This window comes from Prunus mume, linkage group LG5 (assembly GCF_029339155.1).
Source record: "Prunus mume cultivar Tortuosa linkage group LG5, ASM2933915v1, whole genome shotgun sequence".
NCBI classification, from domain to species: Eukaryota; Viridiplantae; Streptophyta; class Magnoliopsida; order Rosales; family Rosaceae; genus Prunus; species Prunus mume.
Genome location: NC_142702.1, coordinates 6,722,259 through 6,743,090, shown reverse-complemented (window position 1 = coordinate 6,743,090; position 20,832 = coordinate 6,722,259). Strand labels below are relative to the sequence as shown.

Here is a 20,832-nt window from a genome sequence, read left to right as displayed (position 1 = left end):
GCGAGGTAGTCTCTGCGTGTAAGACTTATCACAAGCGCACGAGTATTGAGGATTCTGTTGTGCATCTGGTGAGCCCACCTGGTTGGACGGTTCGTCCCTCACCACATGATTGTTGAGGATTCCTCCATGTGGTTCAGCCAAACGATTCCCCTGTTGTATTGTTTTCCTCGATACATGATGTGTACTATTATATGTACCTTCCCTTGGATACTAATACTTGGAAACAGTAGACATGGATACTTGGATACATGGAAGTGGATACTTGGATATGATCAGAACCCGGGCACCCTTGATGGAGTGTTTTGTAGACCTTTAGCAGGGTAATCTGCATGTGTAGGACTTGTCACAAGTGCACGAGTATTGAGGATTCTACTGTGCGTGCTAGTCAACTCAATCCCTCGGTTGGACGACTCATCCCTGGCCATATGGTTGTTGAGGATTTCTCCATGTGGTATAGTCAAACGATCCCTAGATTGGATTGTTCTTCCCCTGGTACATGATGATAATGTGAGGCGTGTGTATTGATATATATATATATATGGATTCGTTTTCGGATTGTGATTCTTGAACTGGTGCTTAGCGAGTAACTGCACAGTATGAAAGTCTGATTTATAGTTTGGAAAGTGTTGTTTGGCAATGTACGCCTTGGATAAGGTATGGTTGTGGGAAATAACTTATAAAAGGAAAGGAACTCATAAAGTATTCAGTGGTTGCCTTGCCGAATTTGATATTGTAATGAATCTAAATTAAATAGTTGGCATTACTTTAAATAATCGAATATTATCTAAATCATGGTTGTTGATATAAGAACTACGTGTGGTTTGATCCCTCACCAAAGGGTACATAGATAGCTTAGGGTTTCACCTAGGTGTAGCCGCAACTTAAAATATTACATTGTTCATGCTAGGGGTGGTTGCGGTTCGGTAACCGCGAATTTTTACTCAAATCGCAAACCGACCGACTATTTGCGGTTTGGTGATTTTGGCGCGTTTTTGTAAACCGCAAAATGCGGAATTAGCGGTTTAAAAAGTTCTCGAGCATTCACAAAAATATAAATTCACAACCTAAATAAATAAATACACAACCTCAATTTCTCAAACATATATAAATTCACAATCTCATCAACTTCTCAAGCATTCACAACCTAAGAAAATTAAAGTTACAATTCCAAGCATTCCAATTAAAGTTAAACTTCTCAAGCATTCCAATTCCAAATCCTTTAAAGTTATAAACCAAAAGGAAAATGCAAAGCAAAATGAATTAAAGTTACAACAAAAAGCAAAATTCAATTCAAAGTTAATTAAAGTTACAAACTAAAAGGAAAATGCAATGCACCAATGTTACAAACTAAAGTTACAAACTCAAGTGTTGGTGGTGAGTGGATTTGAAGAACCCCGTTGTGTTGTTTGAGTACCAATGTTATTTACAAATAAAACAACATAGTGTAGTACATTTTATTATAAGAAGAAGCATAAATAACATTAGTATAAATAAACTAATTACTTACAAGTTGTCATATGTTCCATTTCCTTGTAAAATTCAACTTCATCATCCTATATTAAAATCAAATTACGATTGTAAATTGTCGGTTGGTTTTTGCGGTTTTTCGGTTTAAAATGCCACCCTAGTTCATTGAATGAGATTTATTAATATATTTGAGTTAAATTTTTGGAAAATATCCATTTTCAAGGGAGATTTTGCCAAAATTTCCGCAGAAATGTCATTCATCTTTTTCTTAATTTGGAAAAAGAGGCTTGATGTTAGTAAGTAGGTCCGACATCAGTTTGATGTCGAAACAACACATGATTTGTCCCGGATTCTGAGGAATTCGGGGCGAATCTTGTCATCATTTCAATAAACTAATTTTATTTAGAAATTTAAATCATAAAATAATTTTATTTAAAATTTTAAATCATAAAAATTAACCTTATGGGTCTCAAATTTTGAGACAGCATAATTGGAGTAAAAAATAATTTATAAATAAATACTTGTATTTGAGAGGCCAAAATTTAGGTCTGCAAGATTTTGGTGTTGGAGATAGTATTTGGGTCTTTTATTTGTCGAAAGACCAACTTTAATATGATTGCAGAACGGCATCGTTCTTGCACTTGCCCTTTTGTCAAAAAGCTCAGCCTATTTTTCCTTCCTTCCCAATTCGACAGAATTTTCTCAGATAAAGGAAAAAGGGTGAGCGCAAACAGAGACAACGAGAGAGAGAACGAGGATGATGACATACGCAGCCTCAGCTTCAAGGCCACTGTGTTCTATTAATGGCGCTTCACAAACCCAAGTACCGATTTCACCCATTGTGAAGAGCAGTGGTCTTATTAGCAGTAGCAATAGTATTAGTTGTCGTAGAAGAAGCAAAGGCGTGGGTGTAATTAAGGCCTTAAAAAGCTCGTCGCCCACAAGACAGACCTTGTCGAGCAATTGGGATTTTCAGACAGCAACTACGTCATCTCCGCGGCTGCCCAGATTCGAAGAGCTGGATACTAACAATATGCTTCTCCGTCAGAGAATCATCTTTCTGGGTTCTCAGGTTTTCTTTTTGTCTTTATCTATTTATTTTTAGTTATTTTGTCTTTGATTGGTTTTTCTATATAGCTATGTTTGCTGGTTTTCATGCTTCAGCATTGAATACTTTGACATGGTTTTTGCTCCTTCCTGTCAAATTTGTACTATTTCCTGTTTGTTGAAAGTTAAAAGTGAATATTTGGAATGAATTACTATGTGTTTGTTTGTGTTTCTTAATTACTAGAAGACTAAATTGATAAATAGGAAATGGTTGCTTTATTTAACTTCTCTTCATTTTCAACTGATGGGCAGGTAGATGACATTACAGCAGATTTGATTATAAGCCAACTTCTATTTCTAGATGCTGAGGACCCAAAAAAGGACATTAAAATGTTTATCAATTCACCTGGTGGTTCTGTTACCGCTGGTATGTTTAAAACATATTCAGTATGTTTAATCCTGGCACCTCTTCTGAATTATTGCCTTTTGGTTTTTATCTATCCTTGATATTGAAGATAACAAAATTTGCAGATGAAACTACGTAATTTATTATATAAGTTGGGAAACCAATTTACAATTATAATATAATGTAAAGCATGGGTGTGCAAGCTAGTAAGTGAGGAAAACAGCATCATGAAGCCATACCTTGGTATCAAGCACAAAGGATTACATGCATGATAATGTATTATTTTTGCAAAATATTGAATGAGGAAACCTTAAAGAATGAGAACCAGAACAAAAAATTGCAATCCATGTAAGGCAAGTAATATATTGAATTGACTAAGCTTTAATGTATAGTCTACTTACATGTAGCTACTGATCACTACAAATATAATTATTGGATTGAGCTTTACTAGGTTTTGGCTGTTAGCAGCAACTTGAAAAAAGCCTTCACCTCAAAATTGTGATACCTTTGTCACAATCTCAGAATGTGTCAAACTTGGATGCCATGTTTTCGTTGCCTTAGGGCATTAATGTCACCAGCTTGGTGGATTTGCCAGTCCCTCCCATATTGTGAAATATCCCCAACAAAAATCGTTTCTTGAAGTTGCTCAATAGACTTATTGTGTTAACTTTTCAGATGATTAAGAAAATCAAAATTTTCAGTTTCTAAGAATAGGGTCGCACTGATTACAGAGAAGGTAGTTGTTTAAGATTGGTCATTTGGGAAGACCCCAGAATGCACCAGCAGTAAGATTGAGTTGATTCAAGTTGATGCAGTAATATGAGGTGAAGTGAAGAAGACTAGAAGAACGCGCGTCAAATAGTGAGGAAGGATATGATTATTAGAAATGTATTAGATAAGATGCCTTGACCTCAGTGTGATGGTTGTGCTAATGTTGGACAGTCCAAATAGTTATTCAAACAACTCTTATGTACTGAATGCCTTCTAGACATACAATATGAATCCTGACCTGTCATCAATTCCATATTCTTGTCTTTAATTTCATATTCCCATGCGGAGATATTGACATCTTTGAAAATTGGACTTTTTAAAATCGAACAATGTGAATGTTTTATATATGGAAAGCTTTCACATAAAATCCTAGTCATGACACTCTACATCTCTCTTAAATATCCTTTTCCGTAGTTCATTTATTTGAGCTAGGATTTTGGATCTGGATGAGGCAGACTTATTGATGATTCAGTAGACTTTAATGGTTCAATTTGGTATGCTTTCATTAAGAGTAAATGCACGCTGCATGAGATGGTTGGGATTCTAACATCATGATTAGAGGTTCAAGCTGATGCCCTTGGAAAGACACCTCTGAAGGCCTCAACTCTTTTGATTTTTTTTTTGTAAGACTACGGTGGGGTATGGGGAATGGGTGAGATTTTGGGAAAACTGCTGGGTTGTGGAACCAGAGTCTTCTCGTTTTCCTCGAGTAGTTTAGATTTTCATGATTTCATACTGTTTCCATTGATTGTTTGTGTTCAAGTCGTCCTCTTCTCGTTTTGCTTGGGAATTTGGGTTCCGTATAAACTTGAATAAACAGGGTGTGGGTGGATTAGTTCATCTGTTGGATGTCTTAGAAAATATCTGTAGGATAACTTAATGTTTGGTGAAAAGTTAATGATTTTCGGAAGGAAGGGGTTTGGTGCTGAGGAGTGTCCTGTGTTGGCAATTTTTTAGGTGGTATGGTTGGAGACAAATAGAAGGTAGTTTGAAAGTGTAATGGGGGAGGAGGTCGATCGTTCAATTCTTTGAGTTTAACTTTGAAGACGGGTCTTTTCATTCTAATATTCTTTGATTGGAGTGTTATCTTGTAGAAAGTTTTGTAGTTATGTTATTTTGTTAGTTTTCCGTCATTAGATGTTTGGTCTTTGGAGGATAACTTTTCTCCTTTGTTGTATCGTCTCTCTTTTATCTTTACATGATAAAATCTGTTTTTCTCATAAAAAATTGAAGTGAAGAAAAATGAAGAGAGTTCAACGGGAAGAGAAGTAGCAATTGCTATCTGTGTGACTATTGATTTTGGTCAAGGCCTATTGAATCACTAAATCTTAAGAATGAAGAAATAAAGTGATCGCATTATGTGCCTTTGAATGTAAAACTTTTGCATTATGTATGTGCCTTCAATTGTAAAACTTTATCATTATGTGCCTTTGATTGTAAAACTTTCTACTAGAAAAAGTGTCAATATTTTTCTCTTACATTTTCTGCCATGTAATACTGCCATTAAAGTATAGTGCGATGTATATGACTTATACGAAAAGGGCATTTTTAAAATATTGCAACTGTGCAAATATAGTTTTGTGTGCCTTTTGGAGATAACTTTTGATTGTGTGATTGTAAGAGAAAGTGAATAAACAAGCAAAAACGAATTAATAAAGAAACAATAAGCAAGAAACAAGCAAGTGATGCAATTATAAGGAAGGAGAAACGTAGTTGATTTGTGTGAGGGGCAAAGAATATTTATATGATTTGATGTTGGGGACCCTTAGGTGATATCCGATCAAATTGGAATGATATTTTGGTGTGATGTTGGATTTATCATTTTGAGTTGACATGGTTCTTTTATCTGAAAATCCAAATCTTCATCAATTGTTATGCATTTTGAATGACATAGAGGGTGGGAAAATTTCTGTGGGAAGGGAAAGAGTAGGGCAGAGGGCTGAGTGGTATAATGCCAGCAAAATGATTGAAAGAGGTTAGCTGAATAGAAAAACAGTTGAAAATGTGTCCATCTATTTCTGTTTGGGAAAAAATTGGCAGGGCTCGGGCCTAGCCGGCCCCCCTCTCTTGTTATTGAGAATATGACTTTTGTTGGATTGAGGATAATTTTTTTCCTTAAAGTTCTCTTTTGTTGTTCTTACCAATTTATCGCTGCATACAGGAATGGGAATATATGATGCAATGAAATTGTGCAAGGCAGATGTTTCAACAGTTTGTCTGGGGCTTGCTGCTTCTATGGGGGCATTTCTCCTTGCTGCTGGTACAAAAGGAAAAAGATTCTGCATGCCCAATGCAAGAGTGATGATCCATCAACCTCTTGGAACTGCAGGGGGCAAAGTAAGTGCTTGTTTTCTGCTTATTGTTGTGGATGTCCATATTTATTGGTCGGAGTTCTAAATCCTTTTTGCATGTCTAATATATGCATTATTGTTTGGTATAAAATTTCCTGAAGTTTCATGCTTCTAAGTACTGTTTGTTTTCTGTAATTTTTCAATATTTCCATCTATATTTCTATTAATCTGCTTTTTCACTGAGATCAATATGTTTATGCTTGGTTTTGTTGCATGTATTATTATTGATCCTGTTTTGTGTTTCTGATTCTAAGTTATAGAGGACCATTAATTGTTTAAGATGTGTTTACAAACTTAGCACACCCGAGACTGAGTCTCCGGTTTGAGGCATGGTCTTTGAGGGTAGTTCAAACATCTTCTTTCATTACTTCATTGCAAGATTTAACTTTTGTATAAATCCAAGTTCTCATTTGATCAGAGACTGTAACTTATACATTTTATTTTATATTATTATAGGATTACCCATTCTAAGGGGAAAGTCCATTCTTGACTTTCGATTTGTCTGGAGTGTAAAGCATAAATGAATAATTTAAAAAAAAAAAAAAGCAAAAATCACTCAAGGAGGCATTTACAATGCCGTTGGTGCCTGTGTATAATGCTTAATAATGTATCATTTGACTAGGAAAGTTCTCATGCTTAAGAGTAATGTATCATTTGACTAAGAAAGTTCTCGTGCTCAAGAGTCATGTATCATTTGTTCCTAAACAAACTCTCTCATACTCAATAGCTCGTTCACAAGGTAAGGTAACATCCTTAATAGATCACCTTTGTTAGACTTTTGTGAGCTTTTGTACTTGTGAGTGGCAAGACCTTATTTTTTATCCTCTAGGAGTTGGTTGGTATCAGCCCTGCCTGCCTTTAGGTTGCTCTTCTGGTGTTGGATTTCTGCTAGGAAAAAGAAAATCGTGCGTCAATAAATCTTAAAGCAGAATGACCATTTTTTGCATTGTTACGAGGCTTTGGCTTGTGACAGTTGAGCAGTGAGCTTCTCCCCTCGCTCCAGTTAATCAAGTGATGCCTGGTTTACCTTGAGGTTCATCTAGGGCAAGAGCAAATGAGTCCTGTGTACTTTTTTAGGACAATATTTTAAAATTTGGCATGTTGGGCACCCAAGGACGTCACGCTTGTGTCTGCCTGCACTTCTTTGGATGCTTTCCTTTGCTATAGAGTGAAAAGCTATCAAGGTGCTGAACACTTTTATGTATAGAAAAGTATGGCTATCTTATCATAATTTAAGATCTCTCTCTCTATATATAATATATATTTATATGAAAGATCTTTTCATAATTTATAATTCTACTAGAAAAGGTTTAGTCAAAGGTTTGTGGATGTCTACATAAATAGAAAAATACGAAGATATATTGACATGTCCTCATGCTTGCAATTTTGGAGGTTGTATGTGTCGGTTACTATGTGTACACATTACATGGGGTTAGACGATACTCATGCCCATACCCTCAAATCATAGTGTACAGATTATGATTTTTAAGGTGATGTTGGGGTTAGCTAAAGCCTCTGTCTAGTGCTTTTTATCTTGTTAGCTTTGGAATTTTCTTTAGAATTTTGCTTTTTTCTTGCTGTAGACTTGAATTCTGGAGTTTATGCTTACCCAAGACTCCTGTTTTCTATTGACCAAAAAACAAAAAGACTCCTGTTTTCTTTCCCATCCATTTTAAATTTTTAATTCATTGAAATGCAGGGAAAACAGCTAAAGTCCACTTAAATAACTTTCAAGTTTCAAGTACATACTTTGTGCAATTGAAGTGCCTTTTGTTAGATCTTCAACTTGGGCAGGCTTGTGGTATTGTGATATATATTTTACGTTGCCAATTCATTTCCTAATAAGGGATGAGGACTACCGTAGTTGTCTTCGTATATAAATGAAATAGATTGGTCCTCTGCCAAAGGAAAGTGTACTTAAATCAACTTTAATAAAGTAATTTACAGCAATCAACTTCATAGCAAAGGTGGAACATTGCAGATGTGGCAAGTTCTAGTGTTTTCCTATGATGGTTAAACTTTAACATATCAACGCATGCATTAATTATGTCATGGAGGATTTCAGTCATCTCCTTTCTTTTCTTTTTTATAAATTTCTTCCTGGCTGGAACACATGCATATTGATTAAATATAATGTTAGAATAGTACTGTTTTATTTATTTATTTACAATGCTAATACATCTGTTGGTGGTTCATGATTTATCCTTCAATTTTACATGCGAATTCAGGCAACAGAAATGGGTATAAGAATTAGAGAAATGATGTACCACAAGATTAAATTGAACAAAATATTTTCAAGAATCACAGGGAAGCCTTTGGAGCAGGTCAGGCAGCAAATGAGATTTTATTCCATAATAAATATTCTGTAAGGGAATTTTTCTCTTTGCTTTCTAAATTTCTTTTATTGCTGCAGATTGAAGAGGACACGGACCGTGATAATTTCATGAATCCTTGGGAAGCCAAGGACTATGGGTTGATTGATGTAGTTATTGACGATGGAAAGCCAGGCTTAGTTGCTCCGATTGGAGATTCCAAAACTCCGCCCAGAACACGAGTTTGGGATCAGTGGAAAGTTGAAGGGACCAGGAAAGCCAGAAAGAATTTGCCCTCAGAGCAAAGGATTTCGGATAATGGATATAAAGAGACTGAAGGAAGTGACAATGAGAAAGGAGCCGAGAGGGAAAAGGAAGAACCTGCTGCTATATGATACATGATAGTGGACGTCTTTTGCGTTTTACCTCTGGTTTATTTTGATTATGTTGTAATGTTCACCTCTCATAGTAAATCTTGGTATGTAAATTGTTTGTCCAGATAGTGAAAGTAAATTATTAAACATTTGTTAGGAGATTGAAACATTTCTCATTGTACCTGTTGGAAAGGGCACATTTAGATGTTCCACAGACTTTGCTTCTTCACCGGCTTATCTTATGATTGGCCTATACTCCTCGATTGTGGTGGAGAGCTGGTCGGAATAAAGGGGTCAGGTTAAAATATTTGGCTAGAAGTGGGCAAGGTTCAGTTCGGTTCACCCTCAAAACTGAAAACAAAATTGAAAAACAGAACTGGTTAGGTTCGGTTTTGATTTCTGTTAAAAGATTGAGCAATCGAACTAATTCATATCATTTCCAGATCAATTATGTTCGCACTGTGAGAGTTGGACTCTTGAACTGGTTAGGTTCGGTTTTGATTTCGGTCAAAATTGCCAAAATGGGGTTTACGGCAGATCATGGGTTCACCAGTTCATATACATAGAGGGTATGGTGAATTTGCTATATATAAGTAGGGAAAAAAAACACTTCAAGCTAAGAAGAAAGATATAACGATAGGGCAGGATGTGTTTTACCCCTAAGTGGAGTCGAGGATTACAAGAATCATTTTGCGAATTCAAGGACCAAAATGCGAATCGGTTCAAGTTCAACGACTATTGCTCCTCAAATTCTATTTTTTCAATCTTCTATTTTTTTTTATTTCTGAAAAAATAAAAATTCAATCAAAGCTTGTTTTGTTTTGTTGGTCTTGGATAATCTTCATTGGGCCTTTTGTATCATGTCCAGGCCCGGCTGTTCGAATTAAAAAAGAAAAAGTAAAAAACGAAAGAAAGAAGCAAAGCTGCGAATGAAAGGCATATATCTCTTGGCGCCAAAACACCGAGAAATCCGTACTTGCCATTTCGAAAGGCACATTCCCTCTCTCGTATTCAATAATCGCACCTTCATATCATTTCTAGGGATCTTCCAAATCCACAGCCAGAAACACACACTCACAAAACAGAGAGACCCAAAAACGAAACCCAGAAACGCTCGTTTTCGTAACGCCTGCACATTTTCTCTCTTCTTCTCTCTTCTCTCTCGCTCAAGACTCTAGGGTTTTGCTCTTTCCCTTTCTCCACCTCTCCCAAGTGCTGCTGCTACTCACTTCTCCAGAACGACGACGTTTCATCCCCTCTCGCGATGACCACAAAGCCGTCGTCCCTCTCTCCCTCTCGCACAACCTGCGCTTCTCTCCTCCGCGAATTGCAGGTTCTCTCTCTTACACTAGCTCTCTCTGATTTTCTTGGCTTTTCATTTTCCATGTGAGTTTAATTTTCGATTTTTAAATTGCAGATAATTTGGGATGAAATTGGGGAGGGTGACAGCGAGAGAGACAAGATGCTTCTACAGCTTGAGCAAGAATGTCTCGATATCTACAGAAAGAAGGTGGAAATGACGAGAAAGTACAGGGCCGATTTGCACCAATCCTTGGCAGATGGCCAAGCCCAAATTACGGCTATCGCTTCGGCGCTTGGGGAAGCGGCTTCCTACTCACGTGAAAGAGGGACTCTCAAGGACCAATTATCTGCCGTAAAACCCATTTTGGACGTCTTGAGCTTGAAGAAGGAGAAAAGGGTGAAGGATTTTTCGGCAATTCAGTCGCAAATTGTAAGGATTTCAGCTGAAATAGCCGGGAATGGTGTTTCTAAGAATGTTGGTGATCCGGGAGTCAATGAGCGTGATTTGAATGTGAAGAGGTTGGGGGAGCTTCAGTCACACCTTGAGGAGCTTCACAAAGAGAAGGTACTAAGTGGTGTCTCTGCTTAGAACTCACAGATAATCTTAAATTTATCTTGGGTTTTGAATTTCACTTGTGTTTGCAATTGAATTTTTTGTTTTTATATCTGGATATGCCTTGTGCAGGTTTTACGTTTGCAGAAAGTCGACGCTCATGTCAACACCATCCATGAACTTTCAGTTGTAATGGCAATTGATTTCTCTAAGACAGTCAATGAAGTCCACCCAAGCATGAGCGATCACTCCTCGGCTCATTCCAAGAGCATCAGCAATGACACACTTGCCAGATTGACGGCTTTGACTAACTCACTAAAGCAAGAGAAACAGCAAAGACTGCAAAAGGTGACTCAACATTGAATCTCTCTCTCTCTCTCTCTCTGGTCAGTACATGAATTAGAACTATTTTATTACCTTGTTGAATTAGTCTGTAAAGTTCTGCCCCTTTAATTTCCCAGTACTGTCTTGGAAGCCAGCATTGAATATTCTCTGTTGCAGTTATGTCAATGTCAGGACTTTGTTGTCATTTAATCTCTTCCAACCAATAAAGCCTTTTAGTTTTTTATTTTTTATTTTTTTATTTTTTATTTAACAGAATTGGTACAGAAATTTATTATATTTTGTTTAAGTTGTGAGACTAGCTAGAAGGTACAATGAAATTCTATATTGAATTGAAAGATAAAGGGACGTGGGCTTGGCTAATTAAGTAATTTTTTGCAAAGCAGTTTCTGTTTCCCCTTTGCTTCGTGTACAGAAAAAGAAACATAAATTTAGCCCTGCTTCATAATCATTTGAATTTTATATATAAGTTATTCTTTAGAGTAATGCAGCTTAAAATCTGAGCCTTATGCTGTAAAGTATAAGTAAGATTTTTCCGTGGAGTCCATTTATACGGATTTTCATTACTTTGTTACAGTTGTCATTTATCAGAATTTCTCTCACTCTATCAGTATATGTATGTTGTAGGTACAAGATCTTGGCAGCAAACTGATTGAACTCTGGAATCTCATGGAGACACCAATTGATGAACAGAAAATATTTGACCATGTTACTATGTTAATTTCATCCTCAGTTAATGACGTGTCAAGAGAAGGATGCCTTTCTCTAGATGTAATTGAACAGGTGCCAATTATTATCTTCAGTTTCTCTTGGAATTGCTCATGTAGAGAATATTGTGCTGTTATTTTAATGAATATGTAGTGCTAATGACTGCATGGTTATCATTACAATTTACTGTTTCTAGGCTGAGGTTGAAGTTGAGAGATTGAATATTTTGAAAGCCAGCAAGATGAAGGAGTTGGTGTTTAAGAGGCAAAATGAGCTGGAAGAAATTTACAGAGGGGTCCACATGGATGTAGATAGTGATGCAGCTAGACAGATTCTCAGCAGGCTCATAGATTCTGGTCTTAACGACCCTCAAATTTTTTGGCCTCTTATATATAGTTTTAAGAATATTTATAAAAAAAATTATAATGGTGAAACTGCCCTTGAAAATATCATTGTGGTGCATATGGCTTAACAGGTAATGTCAATTTGTCTGATCTGCTTTCAAGCATGGATGATCAGATTATAAAGGCCAAAGAGCAAGCTCTAAGCAGGAAGGATATTTTGGACAAGGTAGAGAAGTGCATATTTGCATTTGAGGAGGAAAAGTGGCTTGACGAATATGAAAAGGTAAAAACATGAGAAAAATTGTACAAATCCCCTTTTTATTAGGGGTTATTGAGGATACTTTTAGCACATGCTATTTAAGGAGAGGACATGCTTTATTATATAGCCTTCCAGTGTTTCTCTTTCTTTTAGTGTTCGGTTGTTTTGTCAGATCCAAGTTTTTACATGTGAAAAATTAATTATGTTGATTAATTATATTTAATTTTATAAACCAGAATGTAAGTTTTACAAGTACCTTATTTCTGTTTCCTTCAAATTTCCTGTTGTTTTTTTTCTTGCAGGATGAAAATCGCTACAGTGCAGGAAGAGGAGCACACAAAAATTTGAAGCGTGCTGAGAAAGCTCGGATTCTGTCTGGAAAAATACCATGTAAGCTTGTGATAATTTATTTGAACATGAGGACCTCATATAATAATACTTGTTAGACAAATGCTTTTTCAGTTATGTCATGTATTTTGTTCGGTATGCCCTTAAGAATGGTACTTGTCAGGTTTTTTTTTTTTGTGGCTATCTCAAGTTTATCTTCTTCTTTGTATGACAGAAGATATGAACACTTGACTTATTAATGTATCTCGCTCTAGCGTTTTGGTATTAGTGTTTAATTGTTGTATAACAGTATTTAAACTCATTTGAAGTATGGTTTGCATTTTGGCATTTTTGAATACCTTCAAGTATATTTATGTCCATGGTCATGGTGTATTGAATATTCCTAAGAGTTTATTTTGTTCAGTTGACTTCATAATTCCTGATAATTGCATGCATCAAATTATTGATCAGTATACTTATTTGTCTTCCATAAGTACTTGAAAAGGCTTATGCTCCCGACTCTCTGCAGAGAAGCAAAACTAAGGAAAATTTTTATGCTTTCTTGTTTTAACAAACTAATATTATCCAAGTATCTTGTTCTTCTTGGAGCATTTTGGTATCCTTACCGTTTCTAGAATAGTACTTTTCTTCTATTACATTTATTTGTAGGCTATATAAGATCTGGTTGAACCGAATAAGTTGAGAGTTATAGGAGCTCAGAGACTTAAATAAATCTCAGACCTGGGGGAAATGTCATTAGAAGGGAAACTGTTTGCATGTGGTTCAACTACGATAAAAGAGAACTGACTTCTATGAGCCAAGTAGAACAGAAGTACCAGAAATTTCGTGCAGAAGCAAATCACAGCCTTATGGTTTGTGTGTAGAGGCTGCATTACGTTGACTACTTTTGTTCTCAAAAGTGCTTTAAAGAGTCATGGCATGAAGCATTCATGGTATAAGATCTCAGTATACAGACCCCTAAGTTCTTGGGGTCTCAGTTTAGACCCCTATTATCAGACCATAGTTTAGATTTGATACGAGTATGGAAAAGCAACCAACTTGATTGTTTATTCTGTTCTCCTTTTCTGGGATTGGCTAGGCAATGACTAAGGTCATAATGTATTAATAGTTGCATGAATGGGCTGGGAATAGGTCTTGGGTTGTTTTCCTATTATTGAGAAGAAGATAGGCTAGGAATACTTCTCTGTAATAGGTTGTCCTAAACTTAGAAAATTGGTGGTGTTGTAAATATAAACAGATAAACTTCTGTTACTTGCAACAGTGGGATATATTGCTTGGTTTGATGAATAAAGTTAATAATTGCTAATAAGTGGAGCCGAAAATCACTTTTGTTTTTGGAGCGTAAAAAAAATTGAAAGAGGCACTTCTATATGCAACCAATATGAAAATATCATCATACATTCTACTGTATGTTTAACCAGGCAATGTCTATTGCTTGGTTATTCGAAACTGTATGACACTCCAATTTCATGAGACTGAAATTATATTGAAAAGAAGGCCGATTTGCTTGCACTGCCTAGTTCCTTAACAGTGTTTTTATTCTATATTGTTATTTGATTACTCAAGATTGGACGTTTCTCTATTAACTAAACAAACTTTCTTGACTAGCTATCATCGAAACTTTGACTGCCAAAGTTAAAGCCTGGGAGATCGAGAAAGAAATCCCTTTTTTATATGACAAGGTGATCCTATATGGTTTACTGGTTGCTGTTGTTTATATATATAATAGTAATTTTTTTTTGTCTTAGTCTTGATTTCTTAGTCCAACATCTATATAAATTTCAGGTTCCTCTGTTACATACCTTGGAGGAGTACACTGCACAACGACAGGAGAGAGAAGAGGAGAAGCGTAAATCTCGGGTATGCTTGGACTAACTATTTTTCATCTGTTTGCTAATAAGTAGATGAAACACCTTGCCATCAAGTCTTTCATGTTGTCTGCATTGATCTAGAATGCAAATAATTTCCACTGCCTATCTTCTGTTGCTCTAAGTGCTAAAGGTAACCTGATTGCTAATGCGAAAATGACAGAATCTCATGTTGTGTCAACATCTTGAATTTAGTAGACATTCATGTCTCTGCATCTATCCTGGATGTGATCATCTTGTTTTTAAATTCATCTATTTCTAATTCCATACATACAAGTTATGTATGTCATCACTATTTAGCCTCTGGTTAACTTTTACAGGAGCAAAAACGGCTTCAAGAGCAATATAATGCAGAACAGGAGGCACTCTTTGGTTCAAGGCCTTCTACAAAGAAGCCACTGGGACAGAGCACCAATGCTAACACCATGGTCGGCACACCAATTAGTCGCCGGACACCCTTGGGACGTCACGGAGTCTCAGCTGGGAAGGAACGCAGAGAAAGTGGAAGGGTCCATAACCTAACCCCTGTTAACTACGTTGCTCTGCCAAAGGATGATTCAGTTTCTCGGAGAAATTGAGGGTCATCTGTTGCCTTGAAATAGGTTGTAAATGAATACATATTTTTAATTTTTAATTTTTTGTTCAATGCAAGTCTACATTATCACATGTTCAGATATTCTACTTGAAACAATAGAGTGAGGATAGTTTGGAGCAACCTGATTTCAGCATGTAAATGATTTGATGGTGAAAGTTCAAATCAACTTAGTCATCTTCAAGTTTGGTTATAAGGCGATCTCCAGTCATGGGCTATATCTCAAATATAGGCTAAAATAATGCAAAACTCATCTCCAAATGGGCTAAACAAAATTTTAAGTTTGAAACATTTGGCCTTTTAGCCCTTCAATCCCAAATGTAGCCCAGCTTTGGCCTCCAAATTTGTAGTGGGGCTCATCTACGTAAATTTTTAAAAGCCTTTTGAATGTATCAATTTGTAGTGTTTAAGAAAAAGGTATAAAAAATTGTTGGCAATGATGTTGGAGGTCAGTCCTACCCACTCCCTTTTTTATTTATTTATTTATAATTTTATAATTTTTAATTTTAAATAATAAATGTGGTTAGCTTTTCAAATCTTTTCAAGTGTTGTTTAAAAACAATTATAAAAAAGTCTTGTTCATGACCATTGGAGCTCAAACATTGAAACCCATCCTTTTTTTTTGGTTGGTCTTCACATTTTTAAATGTTTGGTATTGTTTAAAACAATTATTAAAAATTCTGGGTCATGACTGTTGAAAGTCTGACCCTTGAAAACCTTCCAATTTTTTTTTTAATTGCCTTTATTGGCTTTATTTATTTTTTAAAAAATAGTAGTTTAATTAAATTAAACAATATATGGTTGGAGAATGTATAAGTGTTGTACCATAGTTTTTCTCAAAATAATAAAATATGAAGGACCCTAAAATATAGCTATGCATTGCTGGAGATGGAAAAATTTAGCCTTGCACTATTCTTTATTAGTTTTAAATATTTCATTAAATGAAAATAAAATTTTTAAAATAATAATTACCATTTATTAAGTTAATTAAATATTTAATTATTCACTAAAGAAATAATAATTAAAACATAATTACATATGAAAGTAATTAAATAATTCTGCAATATTATTTAATTACTAAAAAGAAAATTTGAAATAAAAATTTATTGGACCTAAAAGATACTAAATTTATATTTTATTTTAAAATAAAATCTCTCATAATGAAGTTTCGTCGGCACAGGTCTATCTCGGAGAAATTTGCCGGAAGAGACTTGCCCTGACGAAATTAACCTCTATAAATTTCGTGGGAATTCTTTGCAAATTTCGCCAGGATAGACTGTACTAACGAAATTTTGTCGGGAGAGGTTCTATGGCCTTTTTTTTGTCCATAAAAAAAAAATTTACTTTATTTTTTGGCCAACTTCTTTAGTTTAATATATGTAATTAAGTAATATCTTAGTTTTTTCTAATTACTTTAATTGGTAACTTTAATGAATATTAAATATTTTATTCATTTCATAAATTACTTAATAAATAGTAATTATTATTATTATATATATATATATTTTGTGGACTTTGTTTTTAAATTTTTGTTTTCACAAAATCAGTTTGGGTAAATCCAAGTCTCGAACCAAAAACCCTAGCTTCCGAAATGGTTCCAAAACCTTTCTATTCACGTTTTATATTTGCTTCTGTGATAGAAAGGTAAAGTTCTCCATTACCTTGAAAACCATTGACTGGTCAACAAGTCAACTTTCTTTAGTGTGCGAGCGTGCTCTGTTAGTAATAAAAATTCTAGCGACTTCTTAAAAATAGATAACTTGCGCCCCAAGTTACTGATGTTTTAAATAAGCGATTGTGAATTTGGGTGAGGAATAACTCCCAAGTAAGTTCTTTTTGCCTCGATCTGATGAGGACTTCACAATTTTTCACAGATATAAAGCTGGTAGTTCGCTAGAATAAATGATAAGATAGTAAATTGTTTTAGGCGAAGTGCCTTTACAAAACTCAAGAGGAAAAACCAACTCTAGAAAGGCAAAAGAAGGCTGGACTTCCATTTATGTCTGGATAAAAGCTTCGACCCTAGTTGGATTGAGTATGCATGTGTTGGATCGATCACAAGAACTTCAATTGAGTTTCAGTTGTAAATCGATGCCAATGTTCGAGTTTGTGAGCTTTAATCTATTTCAAGCCTGGAAGGCTTCTTAAACGGGTAGAATTGCGGTCTCTTTCGAAAGGCGAAGTGGCTGGACTTGAGGATTACTAAGCCGGAATCGCACTGTGATACCGCTCTGCTTGATCAAGGCTCTCTATAAATTTGTTGGGGTTTTCATATTTGTAAAACCTGAGCTCTGCTTGACTTGGCTTTTGCTGAACCAAATTTGTAACAAGAGAAATCTCATTTCGGAAGATTTATTTTTCTAAGTTTGAAATTGGAAGTTTTGATTTATAGCTGTCTTGTTTCTTGTTGGCTCAATGAGCTTTTGGTTGCTTCAGTTTGTTTGAAGGTTCTTTGAGATCAAATGATCATTTTGAGTTTTTGTCTTTGATTGATTTTTTTGACTGTCCCCTGTGCTTTATTCACCCTATCTTATATTTATAAGAAATGCTTTGGAGGGGGCTTCTAATCTTTTAATAATCGGCGGCAAAATTTTATCAAAAGATCTTTCATTTTTAAATGCAAAGAAAAATGGGTTTTATCAATTCTGGCAGATAAGTCCTCAGTAGTAAGTACTAAGGCAGTTTCTTCCCTGTATTTTTGAAAGGAAACCTAACCCTTCTTCCAATTCGATTGCTTTTTGTAAGAGCTCAAACTGTGATGGTTAGTTTGATTTTCCAGTTTTGAACAACTCTCTGCTTCCTACTTATCTCCCAAAAACGTAGTCTGCATATCTTTTGAAAATGGTGCCTTCTCTGGAGCAAAGAATATCTCTGAATATATATAAGAGGGATTTGATCTTGCGGTTGCAGAGATTTTTAGAGATGTCTTTCCTTTATACCTGCCCTTGTCAACTCTTTATCAACCCAGTTGAAATTGCTGACTTTTCCAAGTCAGGAGATCACGCGGGTCTGTCTCTGTTGGAGCAAAAATTCTTACAATAAGAATGTCTTCCACAGGTTCTTGGCTTGACTCCACACACGAGATAAACAGATCTCCAAGTGACACTTCTTCCAAATCAGATGAGAGAGGGATGGGTACCTGCAAAAGATACTCCTACGCTCAAGTCAATTTTTGTGTGTATTTGAGTGCACCAATGAATCTTAAATCGCATCCCCTTCTCTGGTTGTGGGACTCCATTTATATCTGGTGACAGACTTGGGATGCAAGCTTCAGTTTGCACATCTTATGTCCACTTCCGCCACTTCCGGTTAGCATGAGTTGCACGTTGTTGACTCTCAATGGAGCCTTGATTCATGCGGATTGGGGAGTGCGATCGTTTGAATATACTCACAAACCCATGTCGGGCCACTTGTACACGAGTCAACATGGGGTAATGCGCTTGTGAACCCACGTTGAGTGGTGCATATCCGAACCTGCGTTGGGCGGTGCGCATCCGGAATCGCATTGGGTTTACGCGCATGCTAACCCGTATCGGGCCAATGTCAACACGAACTCACGTTGGGCTTATGCGTATATGAACCCAAATTGGATCGACCCCAATCTGAGCTCGTGTTGGGCTTTCACGCAAGAGAACTTGCATTGGGCCAACGCCTATATAAACCTATGTTAGGTTGTGCCTAAATCTGATCTCGTGGTGTGGCGGATCGGTAGCGAATTATTTTGCTCCCACATTGCCCCCTTTTTTCCTCTTCCCGCTCACGCTTAGCATGTGGGTTGAGGGAAAAACTCAACTTAGCTCACACTCTCTTTGGGATACTACCCTTGCCTTCTTGGACCGTTGGACAAAACCTTGTACATGACTTGCCCATCAACAGGACAACAATGACAATTAACAATGTCATAAAAGATCACTAGGGCATAGGCATATATGCATGAGTCCAATATGTCAGATACAACAAGACAAGAAACCTTATTAATGACCTTGACAGTTTTAGCTTTTCAAAACCTGTTCCTAACACCAATTTAATATTTCTCCTTCTCCTTTAGAGTTTTGCATTTCTCTCTTCACTCACAAAAGAGAAGAGGAAGAGAAAAATAGGGGAAAGGAGGAGAGGGAAAACCCCTCAGAATCTGCGTTGGCTTCTTGCTCGATTGTACGTCATCTTACGAATGATGTTTTGGTTCTTTCTATGGTTGGCCTACAAACAAATTCACACCTGAGTGCTGCTTTCTTCCTATGATCTGTACTTTGCCAGATTCATCACCAACCATTCTTCTTCTTTGTGGTTTCCTTCACCATCAATAGTTATTGTCCAAGTACCAACTGAATATGCAACAACCTATGCACTTCTATTCGTGAAGAACATACGTATACACGAATGAAATATGATGCGTGTGTGTATATTAATATAGATATATATATATATATGTATTAACATAAGTCTACGTGTCCACATATGAACATAGGTCTGTGCATGGCAAACGTTAGTATCAATCTTTGCATGACAATCTATATATATGTACATAATGCAAAGTTATGTATATGTATCAATCTGTGCATGGCAACATATATATATATATATATATGTATATAATGCAAAGTTATGTATATGTATCAATCTATGCATGGCAACATATATATATATATATATATTAATCCTTTTGTAGTAATAATGACACGTTTGTGGACTTTGGTGAAATTTTTTTACACGTTTTCTCTCCACATTTCAGTCACCAATTTTTTTAGGATCACTCATTTTCAGTTTGGTCACTAGAGTTCGAGTAAATAGTTGGTCCCCTAAATATAAAAATGGAAGAAAACAAAGAATTTGGGGATGAGTTTGTTTTGTGGCGATTGCAAAACCAATTAGAGCATAGAGTAAAAGTCAATTTCATCAATAATTATTTACTTTTTATTTTATTTTTGAAAGTTAATTTACTTTTTATTATACATTCCATGTCGTCTAGTCCTTATGTTGTCGAAATATAAAACAGAATAGAAATAAAAGGAGAATAAGAAGACCAATATGCAATCGAATTGCTCGAGTTAGTGTGGTTATAGTCAGATTCATGATCTCAAAAAACTATTGCCTGCTTTCTTTTCGTTTAGTTGTTATTGCTAATCCAACACAGTTTACAATTAATAAACAAAGCAAATCAGCACCCTGCTTTTTTTTAATTATTCTCAGAGAAAACCAGATGGATTGCATTAATTATTGTTATATAGATATTGCATGGAACTTCCCTTGTTTGACTTACGTGAGGTAATGGGAGAATAAAAGTTATGGAAAATATAAACTAAAATATGTTTCTGATTCTCCAATTGAAGTAGAGAATCCTTACAAATTACCAACGGACGGGTCATTTCATGCTTTTGTGGATAACAAATGGGTAGAAAGTAGAGAAGGTATGAAACAACTTATTTGGCCCCAATCGCCCTAGTTCTTGAAATAGGTCAATAGATTGTATTGAGTGCGAACCTGCTGATATTTACATTTGAGAAAGTCTAATAAATTTAATGAAAAAAACTTGCGCCTCAAGTAACCTGACATCCAATAAAATTGCTTCGAGCGACTTGAAACTGATCTTTATCTAATGCTAACAAGTAACACGGAAACAACAATAAAATTTCGGTGATGCCCCACGTATAAAGTCTCACCATAGAATTAATAAAGGTGGAGCAACCCTTATAGGTCTCGCCATAGAATCAAGGTCCGGGCAAAGCCACCCTTAGGCTAGGGGGGCCTTTCAGCCCGGTGCGGATGTTTCAAAAGTTAGGAGTTATTT

At 35.9% G+C, this 20,832-nt stretch overlaps 2 protein-coding genes across 2 annotated transcripts; both read left to right on the top strand.

Annotated features, from left to right (window-relative positions):
• Window positions 1-2,079: 2,079 nt before the first annotated feature.
• CLPP3 (CLP protease proteolytic subunit 3) lies at window positions 2,080-8,957 on the top strand. Its single transcript, XM_008247308.2, has 5 exons — window positions 2,080-2,539; window positions 2,827-2,941; window positions 5,853-6,028; window positions 8,271-8,366; window positions 8,456-8,957. The coding sequence occupies exons 1-5, from the start codon at window positions 2,225-2,227 to the stop codon at window positions 8,747-8,749; spliced, it is 996 nt and encodes a 331-aa protein (XP_008245530.2). The 5' UTR covers window positions 2,080-2,224; the 3' UTR covers window positions 8,750-8,957.
• Window positions 8,958-9,700: 743 nt separating this feature from the next.
• Window positions 9,701-15,240, top strand: MAP65-5 (microtubule-associated protein 65-5). The gene is made up of 10 exons (XM_008247309.3): window positions 9,701-10,061; window positions 10,146-10,595; window positions 10,716-10,931; window positions 11,553-11,708; window positions 11,830-11,989; window positions 12,109-12,260; window positions 12,539-12,626; window positions 14,193-14,266; window positions 14,370-14,444; window positions 14,773-15,240. Exons 1-10 carry the CDS (start codon window positions 9,993-9,995, stop codon window positions 15,028-15,030), a joined length of 1,698 nt encoding a protein of 565 aa, XP_008245531.2. The 5' UTR covers window positions 9,701-9,992; the 3' UTR covers window positions 15,031-15,240.
• The last annotated feature ends 5,592 nt before the right edge of the window (window positions 15,241-20,832 follow it).

Excerpts from the sequence above, each read along its gene's own strand:
- CLPP3 (XM_008247308.2), top strand. The coding sequence starts at position 2,225 with ATGATGACATACGCAGCCTCAGCTTCAAGGCCACTGTGTTCTATTAAT. Across the intron at positions 2,540-2,826 it reads TCATCTTTCTGGGTTCTCAG|GTAGATGACATTACAGCAGA; the intron begins GTTTTCTTTTTG and ends ACTGATGGGCAG. Across the intron at positions 6,029-8,270 it reads TTGGAACTGCAGGGGGCAAA|GCAACAGAAATGGGTATAAG; the intron begins GTAAGTGCTTGT and ends ATGCGAATTCAG.
- MAP65-5 (XM_008247309.3), top strand. The coding sequence starts at position 9,993 with ATGACCACAAAGCCGTCGTCCCTCTCTCCCTCTCGCACAACCTGCGCT. Across the intron at positions 11,709-11,829 it reads CTCTAGATGTAATTGAACAG|GCTGAGGTTGAAGTTGAGAG; the intron begins GTGCCAATTATT and ends TACTGTTTCTAG. Across the intron at positions 11,990-12,108 it reads CAGCAGGCTCATAGATTCTG|GTAATGTCAATTTGTCTGAT; the intron begins GTCTTAACGACC and ends ATGGCTTAACAG.